This window comes from Bacillus rossius, chromosome 15 (genome assembly GCF_032445375.1).
Source record: "Bacillus rossius redtenbacheri isolate Brsri chromosome 15, Brsri_v3, whole genome shotgun sequence".
NCBI classification, from domain to species: Eukaryota; Metazoa; Arthropoda; class Insecta; order Phasmatodea; family Bacillidae; genus Bacillus; species Bacillus rossius.
In genome coordinates, this window is record NC_086342.1 from 14960819 (window position 1) to 14979307 (window position 18489).

The following is an 18489-nucleotide window of genomic DNA, read 5'->3' on the forward strand; positions in this document are numbered from 1 at the left end:
TTATAAAAATTGATAATGTAATACAATTTGTTACACTCCACTTGTAAAGAACCTATTTTTTTATACACTTGCGCTATCTACACCGAAATATCAACACTATTTCATCACGGACCAGTACGAAAGTTAACGAACGTGTTCGGGTAAACCAAAGTAAATAGCTTTATAATAGTACACACTTTTTGATAATAATGTGACTCGAAGGGTCAAATAAATTTGGTAAAAGTAACGATTATTTTCGCTCACATAAATATTACACTAACTTCATTTGTTAAGATTATTTAGATATTTATTTTTATGCCAAGAGTGCCTAATTTGATCGTTATTTGTGCTACTTCTATACCCAGTTACAGGAGTATCTTTCCTTTTCCCTACGCTCTTTGACTTCAAACACTAACAAGTTGCTCAGCTGATCGGTATGACAAGATGGTTGGTGTGGGTTTGTGTAGATTTGGCGTAAATTACCATCTAAACTGCTTTTCGAGGCAATGGATGGACTCAAACCACAGGAACGAGTCGCAGGAAGTTGTAATTCATCGATAAATTCAATAATTCAAGATAAAAAAATTGTTAACAAGAAAGCTAAGTTCGATTTTGGTGGTTGCGGTGATTATTTGGATCTCTCTTGCCGGAAAAATATTTCAAATGATAGAACAGGTGACAAAAGTAGTGACAGCACTAACGTCAGCAGCTCGTGCAACGGTCACTTTAGTGGTTTCGATCCATCAGCTCACACGTCAGACAAGTCCAACATTAATGGCCTTGACAGCAAAAGTACCAAGATTAGACAGATTGTTGAAGATGCCATTAGGTACAGTCATTTTCACATCATTTGGTCCATCTCTATTACTCTACTGTTTTTAAGTTGCTTTTCTGTTGTGATATTTGTTGTATTAGTACTGTTGTGTCAATGATGTCCAATATTTTAATGTAGGTAATTAAGTTACATAGTTTCGGGATAAAATTCAGGTCCAAGTTGCAATTTAAGAAACTTATTTTTTATCACAGAGATCAGACAAGATGTTAATTACATAGATAAAATTTATACACAAAGTATTTTATTAGGAGTTAATATGTGATACAGACATGTATGATGTGGATTCCTGGGTAAGAAAAGCACTCGTATGAATAACATATACATCTAATTAGAATGTAACATGTTTAGTGTGCACAAAAATTAAATGGCTAATAGATGTCTGTGATTTTTCTTTTGCTCAGTTCTGGTGATATGAAAAATGCAGAGGTCACTAGCTGATTTTGATACCTACCTACTGATGAAATAATTGTCAAATAATAGAAGCTATATACTCTGCTCTGAATAAAAAAACAACGGGTTTAGTTTAGGACATTGACAACATAACAACTTGTTACATAAATGTCTTAGCAGCCTATATATATAATGTATGCTACTATGCCAGAACCAGTAACCTAATTCATAAGATGGGCTTAAAAGATACATTATATTAAAATTCATCCCAGTTTGTATTGTTCACGGTGGATTAAGTGGTTTGATCACTCGAACTCCTTCGTAGGTAATTTTAATTCTTTCCCTGGTTGGGTGAGCTGGGTGTTGTGGCAGATGTTGGTACTTCTGTATTTTCTCCCACCAGTTCATTCTGTCAGTGCTGCCGTCTCCCCTCCCCCAGTGGCAGCTCGTGACTTCGGAATCCGGTAGTGTTAATATAAGCATTGGCATTTCATCGCCAGCCCGGTGATGATTGATAAATTGCTACAGGATGCAAGTTTAGAAAGAAAGCTAATGTATTTCATGGTAAATGTTCCGTATCATGTGTCCACAAGCTTCTGATGGCATGATCCTGTATATATTTGTCCTGTGGTAAATGATGCTTGCTGTTTTAATTCTTTCCTGTTGAAACAATCATATTTCATTGATTGTCTTATCACAAGTTTTATGTCATGTCCAAGATCTTTCAATGTACTAAATTAAAAGGTCAAGCATCATGTAGGTACTACAGGACCATGCCATCAGGATTAAGGAATAAACTTTTATTGGTATGTGATATGTGTTACTAATCCAGTCACTGGTTGTATTAATAAATATAGTTTAAAAAACTAAAGAAACATGCTTTTAAAGATTATCAAACTAAAAAGTAAAAAATAATTTTAAAATTAAATTTATGACAATAGTATATAAGCAATACTAGTATAAATGAGAAAAAAGCTTGAGGCGCTTTGTGCCATATTTTTTGAATATTAAGCGCCCCATGCTTTTTTCTCATTTATACTAGTATTGCTTATATACTATTGTCATAAATTTAATTTTAAAATTATTTTTTACTTTTTAGTTTGATAATCTTTAAAAGCATGTTTCTTTAGTTTTTTAAACTATATTTATTTTTAACTTTTTAGTTTGATATTCTTTAAAAGCATGTTTTTTAGTTTTTTAAACTATATTTATTTTTAACTTTTTAGTTTGATATTCTTTAAAAGCATGTTTTTTTAGTTTTTTAAACTATATTTATGTATAATTATCATAGGGAAATGAGTTACCGACACTACCTATTACCATCTGAGATAACTATTTGGAGTTGCAACGTCACAAAGAAATGGTAAAGTCTCTACGAATCATTTGCAATTAGATGTATGGATATAATATTAGAATTTACCGGGGAAAAAAAAAAAATTTTTTTTCTCGGTGTGGCCGGGAGTAGAACCCATGATCGCTGATTCAGAAAGCTGACGTCACAGAAGTCGCGCGCCTTAGACCACTCGGCTAACGAACGTAATGAAATGGGTGGGACATTTTACAGTGATGAGTCACTCACTCTTAGTCGAAAGAGTTACAGACAAACATACAGGTGAAGCTAATATAAAGCATGTAAAAATAGAAATTTGTGTCAATACGTCAAAGTTATTTTGCGCTTTCAGAATTTTAGTTGTCCTTTGGTCTTCAGTTTGATTTTCACATAAAAAAAGATTGATTGATTCTGTTGGGGTAGTGTTTAACCAGAATAAAGTTACATGGATACAAAAGGACCTAGGTACTAATATCTTATATTTTATTCCTACCTGGAAATTATAACCTACTACTGCACAATCAGCTAATCAACTTCATTTGAAAGTTATATCAAAATGTTTTGGTTTCAAATAGCTTGCTGGAGGTACTACCTAGGATATGTTAGTGTTCTTCCTCTTCTTGCTCATTGAACTTTGCTGGCAGGCACTAATTGGCACTGGTGATGTCATTAAAAATATATATTTAGTTGTTCATTAATGTTCTCTTTATTTTATCTCCAATGCATTTTAAATTTTTCAGCCCATTGAGAGTCCAAGTTTACAAATGTTAAAAAAAAAAAAAAACTTAACTTTTTTTTTTCAATTACATTATTTGGTGTAGTGTCCTTTAGTGCTGTATTTCCTCACAATTAGGTTTAAAATATTGCTGCCATCCCCATATTATCCTTACAGTTTCATTTAGCACTACATCTATTTTTTTGTGGTTTGCGTTGATACACGGCAGACAGGTTCCGCTGCTGAAAAGCACATCAAGATGCATTGCCCAAGTAGCTGCTGTTACAGAGTGGCTCAATACTTAGTACATTTATTTAACATTGTAAAATAATGCCTCTTGTTTTCATTTACATAAAAGAATGTGTTTATTTATATCCATGCATATATAAAAATTAATGTTTGTTTGTCCTATATGCATTCCTAAACCATTCATCCGATTGCGATGAAATTTTGCACATTTGACCTTTGAAACACAAGGAAAGTTACTGTCTACGTGACATTATGAAAAACCACCCCATCATCCTTTTTGATCTCTTAAAGCATAATGTTGTTACATATAAATCAAATTATGCACAATTAATGTTAAAAACTAGAGGAAATTTACTGCTTTATCTGATAACTATATAACGACCCCCGTCTTCCTGTCCACACGAGGTTTCAGAAACCACCCCTTCCCATCCCTTAAAACAGGATATTGGCATTTCTTTACGAAATTTTGCACACTTGGCAATAAGAGGACTGTCTATGCCAGATTTAAAAGAGATTTATATGAGATTTAGAAAAACCACTACTACTTCCCATTTACTACCTCTAAAGAAATTTTATGGGACTACTGGAATAAATTTTGCAATCTTGACATTCAAGTTAAAATCAACTGTTTGCATTTAATTAAAATTTACACCCATCAAATTGTCTATATGAGATTTTGAAACAACCATCCCCCGCCTTCCTTTTCCACCACTTAAAATACTGGTACAACTTGATAACATCATTCACTCTTGATGTTGAAAAGAGTAGGAAGATTACTTTCTACATCTGATTTAAAAAAAAAAAAAGTTAATGGAATACATATTTCGAAAAACTACCCCATTCCTCTTCCGTACCCCCTTAAGGAGAATGTTCCAACCCTTGATGAAATTTTTCACACTTTATGTTACAAATAAATATTATATTACTATTAAACCTACCCTTTTTCTTGGCTTCATTAAGTTTAGCAATAATTACCTCTGTTCTATTTTACTACGCCTGTAAGCAGATTTTTTGCAATACTGGATGGAATTTTGAACAGTTCATTTTAAAAAGAAGGCGGGGGGATTTTTCATCAGCATTCAATTTAAGAAGAATAAGATCACTGAAAACATGAGATTACGAAAAACAATCCCCATTTCCCTCTCATGTCCCTTAAAGCAATATTTTGGCCCTCATAGATGAAATTTCCATACTTGACGATACAAATGAGAAAAAAACTATTTTTCTCCCACTCCCCCCTCCCTCCTGACATTGCCGTTTGTACCTCATAAATCAGAATTTGGGCAACTCTTAATGACATTCTGCACACTTGACATTCAATCATCTGATTTTGAAGGGAAAAAAAATCACTTTCACCCTGTGTTCATCCTGGACAATGTATGGTACTTTATAAAAAAAGATTTGATTCTATAATGGTTTAAGTGTTTTTATTACATTTATTTGTACAAAAAATCAACATCATTTTAATAATAAACTTTTGTTTAAGAAGCAGCGAGGATTTTTTTTTCCTTCTGTCAGAGATGTAGCCACAAGAGAGGCCCTTTTGGTCTGGATCTCCCCCCCCCCCCCCACCCCACCACCATTTTTCTCTCAGGATTTAAATGAAAGAAGGAAAAAACAAGCAAAGACATAAGAAATCATAGTAACTTATGTACATAAGTACCTATGAACAATAATTTATTTCTTCCCCGTTATAGCCTGCCATGACTCATACACAAAAATTGCAGAATTGTGTTTCCAAGTGTTGATGTCAGTTTGAATGCGTGATTTTATAAGCATGGGTTCATGCAATCAGGTCACATATGTGTTTCATGTATGTTATAACATTATGAATTTATGACTTGTTTTAACGAAATCATCAAACAATTTACATAAGAACAAAGTATTTAAACAGTTAAATAAAAACTAAAATTTAAAAAGTCAAGACAAAAAGTTTCTTGAATGTGTAATTAAATGATGGGATTCTAAAAGTTCACAATTCATTTTAATGTGATGATCAATTTTCTTTTAAAATTCAATTGTAAAGAAAACTGGTCATTCCATTTCAAGTGATCCAAAGATGGTTGCTTGACCTTTTTATGATCATCAAATGATTCTTTGTTTGTTGATTTGTACATGATTAGAGAGTCAATAAAGACCAATTTTAAATTTTTATCTTTTTCCGAATTCCCATGGCAGCCATTTGTGTTTTACAAAACATCCTGATTTTTGCATTATAAGGGTTTGCGTTATCTTGTATCACCACTCGGAACTGGTGAACCGGAGGTTGATGAAACAAAAACCGGTTTATTCCGAGAGATACAGCTTTCATCGTCTCTAGTACACATTTAAGGAACATCGTGTCCCAAACAGCAAAAACCAACCTGAAAGGTTGACATTAAAAATGACAAATTTTCCTTTTTCAAAGGCATTCACAAAAGAAATCTATTATTCTCCATGTTGCTTTTGTGCCCTGCCTCTGTATCCGCAACTGATTGCTTGGACTCTAATTCGGAGATGCTTGTTTACAATTTTTTTTTCAGCTCAGAATCAAAGCAAACAGTGGCACACATTCTAGAACAAGTGCAGAGGTTGTCGACAGCAGAGAAGTTGCTGCTGTATCTTCAGCTTCCTACGGGGAAAGCAGAAGACGTAGACCCTTTGCGGCAGTGAGTACATTGCCGTTTCATCTTATTAAGTATTATTTTTAAACTTTTTGGGATTACTTTAATTAGTTTTAAAGTTTATATTTTTCAAGGTAAGAAAAAATTAAGCAGGGTTGTTTTGAGGCATTGATTAGGCCTATATAATTGCTTTTTTTTTTCTTTTTTTCTTTTTTCATCTAAATGGTGAACTAAAATCAAAGTAACATCCTGTAAGAACACCCTTTTATTGAGGGGAAATATTGATGGAAAAATGTAAATGCTTTTACTTACCATCCCCAAAATCCACAGTCAATTTATTTTTTTTTGCTGAATATTATCTTCACCTAATGGATTTACCTTAGGTATATATGGACATAGTAATTTACAGGAATTTTTTATTACTACTTACGTAGAACATTGGCAGTCCAGAATATAAAAAAAAAACACTTCAATGTCATTTTGTTTTTAAATGCCAGGCTATATGTTTAAAAAATATATATATAAAACAAACTGTAAACTTAAAAATAATCAAAAATTATCTTACGCAAATAAAAAATTAAAGAAAGAATGTACATACAATGACATATTTTTACGCTTTCAGTCCGTGGAAGTATGGAAAACGTTCAGTGTTGTTCGTCCTTTTGTATTGGTACCTTGCTTCCTTGTGATGCTGAAATAAATACAATAAAATCTTTTTAATCCTACAGTTGTATTCTTCATCTATATAATCAATGACGTTAGCACATGATAATTACCTGACCATGCTTCATTCAAACGCTATACCTGCTTGAAATAGAAGAAAGTTGATGAATACTTTGTTAAGAAATGATGAGAAAAATTATTTTTATATTTTTAATGTCTTGTAAACAATATAGAACATTTATGCTATGTAATTTTGTTACAAAATGTAGATTTTTATAGTAGGAAATGCTAGTCTGCTTATTTAAAAATTGTAATATACTTATTACCTGGATTGTCCAGATTGCCTTTGGTTCCCGTTAGTCCAGATAAAGGAGGTTGAACTGTAATGCTCATCTGATTTACGTTGAGGAGAAGGTCTGGCTATACCCCTCCTTTTGAGGAGAATCCCTCAGTAGGGCCATAGTGACCTTTTAGAAAAAAAATTATTGAATTAGAAAATTGTAAAGTTTATAAAACAATGTAAAATAAGTCTCTTTCGGCTCAGCCTACAGGGACAGGTAAATTTAGAATTTCTTATTTATTTCGGAATATACTGGAAACTTTATGTTTAAAACACATTTTATGTTCTTGAATAGTCGATAAGTATCGATCCAAAAACTTTAGTATTCCTAGCAGACAAATTGTTTGAATGCTTACTATTCAATGCATTAAGAATTTTTGTAGAATTTCTGGAATATTCGTGATTAGAATGACATAACCATGAGCTTTGCTTTTGGCTCGGTTCTGTGCTGTGCCACTTTTGGAAATTTCCATGAAAGTAAAATACACATTTACTTCTGGAGGATAAGCATTAAACATACTTATTCACCACTTGTGCTAAGCTATGCATGCAGTTATCAAACAACAAAAATATTTCAGAAATATTTAGAAAATTTACAATTTTTAACGTTCTTGATACTGTGTCTACTAAAAAAGTTACAATTTTTTTCATCCCTCATTTTATTCACCTTTTGCAGTAAGGGTTGTTTGTATCAAAAATTGTTTCAGAATTTTTTTTATATAATATTCAGAAGGGTTACTTCAATAATGCAGAATGGATTTGATACTGTGCCTGCTGAGGAAGTTAGAATTTTCTTTGTCCTTCAACCCCTATTTTTTTTTCCACTCCTTGAGTAAAAGTTGCATTTATCTAATATGTAGTCTTAAATTAATACACTTAAAATGCAAAGAAAAATATGTAGACAGCCCAATTGTCTTTAACAGAGTGGCGAGCAATCGTGAAAAGTCAGGGACTTTTCTCCGACCTGGAAATGTTTGGGGGAATCGCATGTCATTCAGGATATTTTTTTATTGATTGCGAGATAGCCTCTGTCAAATATTTAATTTGAATTATTTATAAAGCTTTTCAGTTCAGCAAGTATAATTTATGTAAAATGTTACCCCGTCAGTTCCCAAGGCCTTTTGTTTAGTGATAGCGCAGTCAGTTGTGTATCTCTCTAGTTCTGGGCTTATATCAAGTGTTGTCTTAAATATCTCATCACATTATGACGATTTTGACTGGCGATCCCTCATAGGCCATCACTGTTGGGAAAATACATACAAATTAAGTGTTTGCATAGTCGTAGACTAGATTTGGCACAACAAATGGTCGTATTATAACTTATAACTCGCAGCTTTGCTTGCGCAATTTCAGGGTATTGCTAATATTTTACCCTTGCAAGAAAAGTATGTAATTAATTCCAAAATTTTATTAGAGAAATTGATACAATAATTTGTGGGATGTATAAAAGATTTAATTCATAACCAAACCATTTAATAATAATATTTTCTAAAGTGGTTAAGTGTTAGCACATTTTATATCTCCCGTTTTAGTTAATTCAAGGATATAGTTCATATTGATGAGATCACACATACATATTTTGCATTTCATGAGGTTGCCAATTTAAAAAAAAAAATATTTGTGAAACACATGCCTATTTTATTTTAATTAAAATTATACCATAATTTATTTTTACGCTTTAATTTGTTTTGGTCATAGCTTTGCTAAGAATAATTAAATAATTTATCTTATTACATATACCTACATTATTTTAAGATTTTTGAAACAATCACATCTTTATTTGAAATGTTGAGTGCATGTATAATATTTATCATGCAACGTATGAGTTGATTCTTAGTTATGCTTAGTATTTCGTAATCAAAATTCCCAAATTTTTCATCCTTTTCTCTTCTCACAGGGATGCCTATGTGAAAATTCAGAACTATAGATTTAGAAAATATGGTACTATTCATTAACCAAATAAAACCAAACTATCTTGTATTTTTATCTGAGATGTGAAATCCAAATCATTATTTATTTATGGTTTTGTTTTATGTGAAATACTACAGCTGGAGGCCATTTACAGAATGACACAAAAAACAAACAAATTGTACAAAAAACTTAAAACTAACATAATTTAAGATAATACATAAAGTAACAATAGACATAACACAATACACAGAAAGAGACACAGATGTGGAAAAAAGTTAATAAAAGTAATAATTTTTAAAATTTTTACATCCTATCAAAATTATGACAACTAAAAAAATATTAGTATTTTTTTATTTTTTCACTTTCATCAGAGCTGTTTCATTATATAGTTTAAAATTTCACGCTGCAGATTGAATGATTTCATATTCAATGTAGCTTCTCCAGCAGCAATTCTAGTGGCAGGTGCGGCAACTATGTGTGATTCGCATTCATAAATGTAGTAGAAAATATTTTGGGATTATCTGTCACACTCATTATTATTTTTAAGAATTTTACGTTTAGTGACAGTGAGTTTCGTATTTTATGTGTATTTGCAACATATCTGGCAAGTACTGAAAGACTCACTTTTTTTTGGTATAGTTTTAGAAATGGCTTTTACAACTCAATTTTTGTATGTATTATAGTAGTTTGCTAACATTGTATATGCTAGTAGTAAGCTTGTAATTTTTGGTAATCTAAGTAAGGATGGTTTGATTTATTGCTTACACATGCACTCAGTCCACAAATCACCACTGAACTTTATCAGGTATTTCTTCAGTTTTAGTTACATTTCATAAAATAACAAGAAGCCTACGTTCATCTGGAATAATTTCGCTGTATAACAGTGAAATAATTTATTGAAATGGGTCCAAACTTCTTGCAAACAAGCAATTAAACGCACACTCTCTCATTTTAATATTAACATAGATGAAATACTGGATTGGAATATGTCGTTTATGTAAAATTTTAACTTTTTATAGCAACTACTTTTATATACAATTTTTGACAGGCCCTTGAACCCTCTCGGAAGTCGTTTTGAAATTCAGCAGACAATAACTTGGATAGAAACTCACCTGGAAGAGGATCAAGAAGTGTCACTGCCAAAACAGGACGTCTACGAGGAGTACATGTAAGTTACATGAATATCTTAAAATAAGTGATGTATTTATTCATCTTTGTATTGTTATTTTAAGAGTGGTTCACCGTAGGCCTGAGCGAATACTAGTTTTTTTTTATGCGAAGCAAACATCAAATCAAATATTGTTAAAATTTCTGCAAAGTCGAGTCAAATTCCGAATATTGTTCTCGGCGAAGCTGTATTATACTTATTTTTTTTAAATACGAGATTGAAGTAAAAAATAAATAATTATTAAATCTTGTAACAGTAATAATCTTGACGTCGCCCCAAGTGCTCCTCCCAGTCGCTCAGACCGTCATTGCACGTTGCCACCTCTTTGCCCCGATGTGCACGTGTGTGGAAAAAGTGATGTTGATAAAGAGGGGGGGGGGGGGGGGAAATTGAACGGAAGGAAAGAGCCGTGGGAACACGGGCAAGACGCACCAGGAAGAGGGGAGTGTGGGCAGAGATAAGCTTGCGAGCCGGATTATCGTGTAGCGCCATTATCGCGCGGACCGCCAAAGACGACAGATCGCAAGTCGCGCAGCTGCCGCGGGAGCAGCATAGGGAGTGTGGTATGAGGCAGCAGAGTCATCGGACGCGGGTCGCAACCACGGCGAGGAAACTTCTCAGGTTCGTCATCTCGTTCCACGACGGGAACGTGCGGTACTCTCCGGGACGGTGACACACCTGCGCTATGCTTGACCCCCCAGGCCACGAGGCTCAAACCCCCTCCACCACCCATCGGAGCAGCCGGGACTTGGACCACCACAAACAGGATCAGCCCCAGCGACGTCAACTCATTAATGCTTGAACTGATCATGTGTTTAACCAATTGTGTCCTTCATTTAATAAGATGATAAAATAATAATAAATTAAAAAAATATATATATATTAATATTAAAAAAAGCAAACGTAGCACCTTTAGATTTTTTTAAGTAACCAACTTTATTCAAGCAAAAAATATGCGACTAAAAACAACTAAATACTTTCAAGAGCAAATTTTAAGGGGTGTTTAATGTTTCAAAGCTTTGTAGCAAATGTGAAGCTTTACATAAAAACTGAAGCTTCAAATATAATGAATACCAAATTTCCTGGTAAAGTCAAATTAAATATTAAAAAGATCTTCGATTGATACACTTTGTCAAAGCTTCGCACAGGCCTAGTTCACAGCTTGATATACTGTTAACAGAAGGAATAAAATTGGATTTTGGTTTTGGTTTCTTATCAAAATTTGCTTCGGTAACATTACTTGATATGCCACTATGCGATACAAATTGCTTGTGATTGGTTAAAAATTTGTTCCGCTATGCCACACTTGGGGGCCTTAAAAATAGATTGAAGCTGGTCACTCTAAAAATTTTATCCATGGCTATAAACAAATTGTTGTGCATATTAATATGCAATACACCATGTTTGTGTGTTCCATTTTTTGGCTAGTAAAGAATTCTAAATTGATATTTAAATTGAAAAATTCAAAGAGAGATTGTCAAAATTGGAATTTACTCTGCTCTGTAGAAATAATAATTCAATATTTAGTAATATAAATTTTTGAATACCTAGTTTATTTACCTGTATAAACTGAGAAATATGATGTCAATTCATTTTATATCTACGTATATTAGTTAAATTTGTGTTGCTTTATTTAACTTCTAATACATATGTCTGGTAATAATTTGATATCTATGCACTGTGTATTGAGTATTTCTTATCTGTTTTGTTTTATGAAGAATGTTAGCCCATTTTTTTATTATCCTGTTAGTTTTCATACCAAACCTTTTTTCATTATTAAACAATTAATTTCATTCAGTTTATAAAAGAGGTATGTTTTTATTTTAATATTACACAAATGTATCACTTAATAGCCTACTTAGTGATCATCATTTTCTTTCCAGATTTGTAAATAAACAACATTTTTAATCTTGATTTGGATTGCTATCATCTGTGTATGGATCTGGGCTAAAAACATTTATCTCACAAACCGTGTGAAGTCGGTTTTCATTCAAAGTATTTCTTTGGCATACCCACACTTGTACAAAAGCCAGCAAGATGTGAGGTTCAGATGAAAACTAAATTCAGTATCGTTAACATTTCATGCTCGCCTGAGCATGGTTGGTATTCCATCGCAGCGCAAGCGCTGGCCAGCCGACGTTGGGTGGGACACGTCATTGCTCCCGGCTGCTACACAGTTGTTACTGCACAGCTAGATAGAAAGTTGTGGTTTTTCACTATTCATCTCCGTGGTATCTCTTGCTTGACCTTTTTTAAATTTAAGATAACAGGGCCTTTAAAGAATTTCACAGTAGAGTTGTGTGACTAACAAACAGGGCCAGGTGACTAGCAGGGTCCCACGCCGGCCCTTTTCATTTTTATTTTCCTTGTTTGTCTACTTTTCTGCAAAAAAAAAAAATACTGACATCAATGAGAAAAAGGGAATATTCAATAGTTATTAGCATGGAGCTAGTACATCCCACGCAGAGAAAAAGTTTTGACCGTGGAGTTAATATGTGATTGCAACCAAATATACGCAAGAAACTTTTATCGTGAAACTGGCCCGTTTATCGGAAAGAAATTTAATGTAATTTGATTTATTTGTAGTTTTTTTTTCAGCGACAATTAACACGTTTTTCTTAATGGGATAGTACTCATTTACTATCTTACTACATACTTTATAGTACAATTTTAAAACAATTAAAATAAGCTAAATTCAACCAAGCGAAAAAAAATCTATTCAGCTATTAATAAAAAAAAAAATATGCTAACATTTTGTGGTTGAGAATAGTAATTTTATTCATGACAAAAAAAGTGTAAAATAACTGAACGAGTGATAAAATGGAAGTAACAAGGAAAAATTACAAGCATGGTGAATACCTTTTAGAATTTAATTTAGTTTTCATTGTTTATTACAAATAAAAACTTTTAAAAAAATTTCGCCGTCTGTTTTTCGGGCAGCGCGTACTGCGGCAGCAACCACATGAAGCCCCTGTCGACGGCCGACTTTGGGAAGGTGATGAAGCAAGTGTTCCCCCGGGTGCGGCCGCGGAGACTCGGCACCCGGGGCAACTCGCGGTACTGCTACTCCGGCCTGCGCAAGAAGGTCAAGCTGAGCGTGCCACTGCTGCCGGATCTCGGAGGCGAACCCACAGTAAGCGGCGCTGCTTGTTCTTTGGGATTGGTTGATTTGTCACGGAGGCCCTCGGTCTCCGTCAAGATCTACAAAATGAAAATGATAAAATAGCATCTTTAATATTTCAAAATAACCATTAGGGGGGGAAGGGGGTAGCAGTAGAGCTGGTACAGGGATGTCTAACCTCCTTGGGACAGGGGGTGTAGGGTGTTAACTGAAAAAAAAAATAAAAGTATTATTCATCCCACATCGTTTCAGGTTTATTTCTGGTAAACTAAGACCAACACATAAATAAATAAATAATTGTAAATAATGTCAAGCTACTCTGTTCACAATAAACAAATAAATACTTAAATAAACAATCATTTTTCCCCTTCTTAGCCCAAATATTAATTTTTAAAATAACATGATTAATCTCAACACACACCTCGACCCATTCTTAGGCTGAAATTAACGGAACAAATTTAACATTACGGGATTCCAAACTTCCTGCACTCCTGGAAAGAATCATGACAATGACAATGGGTGACTAGTGACAAGAAAGTGGAAAGGATTGTTTTTTTATCACAGGTTTGCTAGCCACCCTGTGAACAACAGCCTTGGGAAGCATCTAAGGTTATGTGTCTAATTAAAACTAAAACTTAATTGCTTTGACGTGTAAGGGCAGCAGAAATGTGACGTTGCGGCCAAAGTCGACAGCCAACAAACAACTCGAAAAAACATTCTGTGTGTGGCTTGATTGTTACCAGGTTAGTGTGTGTGCCAAACCATAGAATGTCGGATTGATGACATCTCACTGTAACTATTCTTGAAAAAAATAAGGTAAATATTCTTGAAAAAGGCTACTTGTCTTGAAAATAAGTAGCTTACAATTAAAACTAACATAACGTCGCTGTTACTGCAAAAGTTTGTATGTCAAAATGTCTCACTTTCCAGGAGATTAAAAAAACTGTTTCATTCATTAGGGTTATCATATTATGTTATGAAATTTTGGTAGTATTCTTAGAATTATGCTTCTTACTTTACAGTTATTAACAAACAACTTTTTCCCACAACATAGGTTGTCTTCCGAAATACACAAACGGCCAAAAATTTAAAAATGCCAATTTTTGACATACAACCTTTTGCAGTAACAGCAACGATAAGCTTAAATGTACCCGTTCATTCTTGGAATCCCGCATGCCACACAGTTGATTGCCATGCATTGATGTAATCTGTCAGTTAATTTGTTTTTGCAAGGCTTTGCAGCTCGAACAGTTCGGCTGAAGGGGATGTGTGTAGTGTGTGTGCGCGCGCGAGATGGCGAGCAAGGATGCGCCGACGACAGCTGTGACTGGGCAGCCAACAGGCAAGCAGTGCTCGGACGACGAGCTGAGCAAGTGCGTGTCGCACCTGGTCCTCGAGTGGGCGGAGAAGCTGCTGGACCAGAAGTTCGACCGGCTGCAGGACCTGGCGTGCCACCTGCTGCAGAAGATGTGCTTCGACACGTTCTCTGCGCCCGCGCTCATGCTCGCTTCCATCACGGGCCTCGCCAAGCCCAAGGGCAAAGGTATGTTTCCCGTTCACTCAGCTTCAGATCTGAAGTCTTTTGGGCCCACAGTTATCATATTTTGGTCTCACACTAGTCATCTTTCGGTCCCACACTGGTCATCTTTTGGTCCACAGTGATCATATTTTGGTCTCACAATGTTCATCTTTTGGTCTGCACTGATCATCTTTTGGTCCTGCACTGGTCATCTTTTGGTCCTGCACTGGTCATATTTTGGTCTCACACTGGTCATCTTTCAGTCCCACGCTGGTCATTTTTCAGTTCCACACGGATCATATTTTGGTTCCACACCGGTCATATTTTGGTCCCACACGAGTTATGTTGATTACGGATCTATTAGATAATAGGCTTCTATGACCAGAATGTAGACACGTTGGTTATGTGGACAGATCACTTGCCTCCCACCAAACAACCAGTGGGTTTTACTCTGGCGTGGTCACCCCAGATTTATTTGCAAGTGAAGCATGGCGAACGTTTTCTCTGGGTACTTCCATTAACCTCCACTCACTCATTTTGCTGATGTTTCAATCATTCTTATCTCATCGTCCCTCATAATCTCAATGTCTATGAGACATTATGTCTTGGTTCATTCATTCCGTGAGTAGTGTCATTAACTGCTTCTAGGCTTATGGGTTGTGGGTGTGTGTGTGAAAACATTGAGGTGCCCTTCATGTCGACACATCTTGTTGAAACCATCTTCAAGGGCTGTCAACAATTGGAGAAGGCTGCAACAAGGCGAGCCAAAGTAATGAGCACATCAGCAGTAGCTTCACTCATAAGCTAAGAAGCACTTGAAGGTTATAGAACACTTAAATGGATCATATGTAAAGCATTGAACGTAAATGTTCAATGTGTAAGAACAAAAACTGGGTGGCCACAGACTGAGAAAACTCGGAAAATCTGAAAAATTCAGGGAATTCGAAACAGGCCAGGGAAAACCTGGAAAAGTCAGGGAATTTCATTTGAGATTTTGTGTGGCCATCTTGAATTTAAAAAAAACAATCTTAGACACTTATTATTTCCATTTTTTAGACCTTACTTTGTTAATAACTGCGTAGTATTTTTTTGTGATCTTCAATTTTTGTTACCTTATTTCATCTTTCTATCCCATTCTTGGTTTCCGTGTAGTCTTTCTCACTTGGCTGTCAATCTAAGGCTGCGTATTTAATTCATCCTTTTGCCATGTTCTTGACAGAATGATCAATTTTCTTTGTACTTCTATCATTTCCTGCTGTAGCAAAATCACTTCTTAAACTTTTTCTGTTCCTGGGTCACACTTCTATTCTTGACTTGCCCGTTGCTTTCATAGATAGTCTGTTTTTTGTGTGGCTTCGAATATTCTTTTTGGTTCTTCTGAAATTTTCTGTCTATCATTCCATAATGCTAGGAAAATGTGCATGTCTAACAGCTTCATATGATTCTGATGGTGGCATGCCCAGATATATGAGTTAAATTATAACAAACCTTATAATGTGTCTTGCATTTTCAAGGCTGAAAAATAGCAATAGCTGAACAATGATTATATATTTTTTTTAATGTGTGTCTATTGTGAATTTTTTTAGTAGGTACGTAATTTGTCTATGGCAGAAATAAATATCAAAGCAGCTGTCAAAGAATTTTGTGGATTAAGGGTTTATTGGTAAAGGTATAATTTTATTTTATTTAGATCAGTGATGCTTTTACAACTGTAAGCCACTTACATTTAAAGTTTTATGTGGTTCATATGTTTTCAGATAACATTTTGTTTTAGCAAACTCAATACAACTAACCAAATCCATGCAGTATTTGTTTTTTATATACTGATTACAAACCTATAGTGATGAGAATTTTCTGTTTGTTATTCTAGGGGGCAGTGCATCCATTTGCGTACCAACGGGAGCGTCGGCTGCAGATGTAAGTAAGCACAGGGAAACACAGCTGCAGCTGCAGAGGAAGCTGCATGAACGATTCGTTATCAGAGAACAGAAGAGAAAATTACAGGTAGGGAATAAATAGCCAATGCTTGTCAGCAAGTGTTTGTACTTTTGTTTTTAAGTATAGTGAAATGTTCAATACCACGGCCGTGCTAGGTTAAGCGATTTTGTTGGATTATTGAATATTATTTTAATGGGAACATCAAATATCATGGTTCGTACCTTCTTGCATTAATAAATATTAAGGAATTTTTAAGGAGCCCTTTTAGGATTTAAATGGCTTCATATATACATGAATATCAAGTTTACTGTACATGAAACTACTACTATTCAAAAGAAAATCTGTTGCTTCACCATCGACAAAGAATATTTGAGGAGCTAAATAACACTGTGAAACATACGCAAAGTGCACGTGTGAAACATTGCTGTGCTACATACGCAAAGTGCACGTGTGAATTATTGCTGTGCTACAGTGTCCAAAAAAAATTACATACAATACAATGGGTTTGTAATTGTTATGCGATTTGAATTGTAAATTGTTTATTAAGGAGTTTAATAGGATTCATTGTGAAATTTAAGGAAATTTAAATAAAAATCAAATAAATGACTTTTTAAGGAAATTAAGGAGCCGTATGAACCCAGAATATGAAATGTAATCTGCGGTAAAACAGAAAACACTGTATGTACTGAAGTGAAAACCGACAGTAACATTGAACTCTGAACAAACTAAAAATGCCGGTATTTCTGTTAACGTAACCTGGTAGGCACAATCAGCAGCCGTAATAAACCAAAAAAAATCTCATTGTGAGCAGCACAATCACAATTGGTGCTGTATTACATAATTTACCGAACCAAAAAATGGCAGCTAAAGATTTGTTACTGTGCCATAGTTGACTATTATTGCATGCTTCTGTGTTACTACGAATAGACATAATTACCTCAGCAATTACCGTGTTTAATCGATTGATCATTTGTTGTCCTGTTTTTATAAGTTGAAATCCATTTTTCATTAGAATATTACAGTTGACTTATTTAATTAACAGAAATAAGAAGTTTCTGATGTCTAAATTCTCTTTTTATTTCAAACGCTATAACCTTTATCTGTTCTGTCGCTGTTGTGTAGCATGTGAGAAAACTAAAATGTAGCCAAGCACTATTTGATATCATACATGTTTGGTTACGTTGATGCCTGTATAGAGTGTGCGCACTTGTCTAATATTGATAGCTTGCTGATTGCATGCGATGTGTGCGCTCTGTCTCATGCCGTGTAAACTACATTTGATAACCCACACTCTTTTGTGTGTTACGACGACAGTAATTGTAGGTGCACTACATTAGTTCCGCCTCACATTCAGGACACTGTTTTTGTTTAGAATTAAGTTGATACAAAATATGTTTTTGTTGAATTACTTATTAGTTTTAATTGTTTGATGTGCTTTTGTATACTCTGTTTTTCAATTAAACATAATTTTAATGCAACAGTTTTGTTGTTATGAAAATATTAACCTCAACAAAATAAATAATAGTTGCACCTCTACTTTTCAAACTTGATTTTAGCATGAAAGTGCGATGATTATGCAATAAAACACGGAACTGTTCTTTGTTCAGGTGTGTAGAACAATGGTATTAGGCCACTTTGTGTCGTATATTCATTTTTACTCTCCATGCAAGAGTAATTTCTATTTGCCTGTCATTTGCAAAAACAGATCCAGACAGCAGATCTGATTGG

General features: G+C 34.4%; 1 protein-coding gene across 1 annotated transcript in view; it reads left to right on the forward strand.

Annotated features, from left to right (window-relative positions):
- Positions 1-385: 385 nt before the first annotated feature.
- Positions 386-18489, forward strand: part of LOC134539711 (DNA-binding protein RFX7) — a 37009-nt gene continuing 18905 nt past the window's right edge. Inside the window, exons 1-6 of the mRNA XM_063381933.1 lie at positions 386-808; positions 6021-6146; positions 10064-10183; positions 13124-13316; positions 14640-14847; positions 16694-16827. Of these exons, the coding sequence (XP_063238003.1) occupies positions 486-808; positions 6021-6146; positions 10064-10183; positions 13124-13316; positions 14640-14847; positions 16694-16827 (1104 nt within the window). The 5' untranslated portion in view covers positions 386-485. The remainder of the gene's footprint in view (positions 809-6020; positions 6147-10063; positions 10184-13123; positions 13317-14639; positions 14848-16693; positions 16828-18489) is intronic.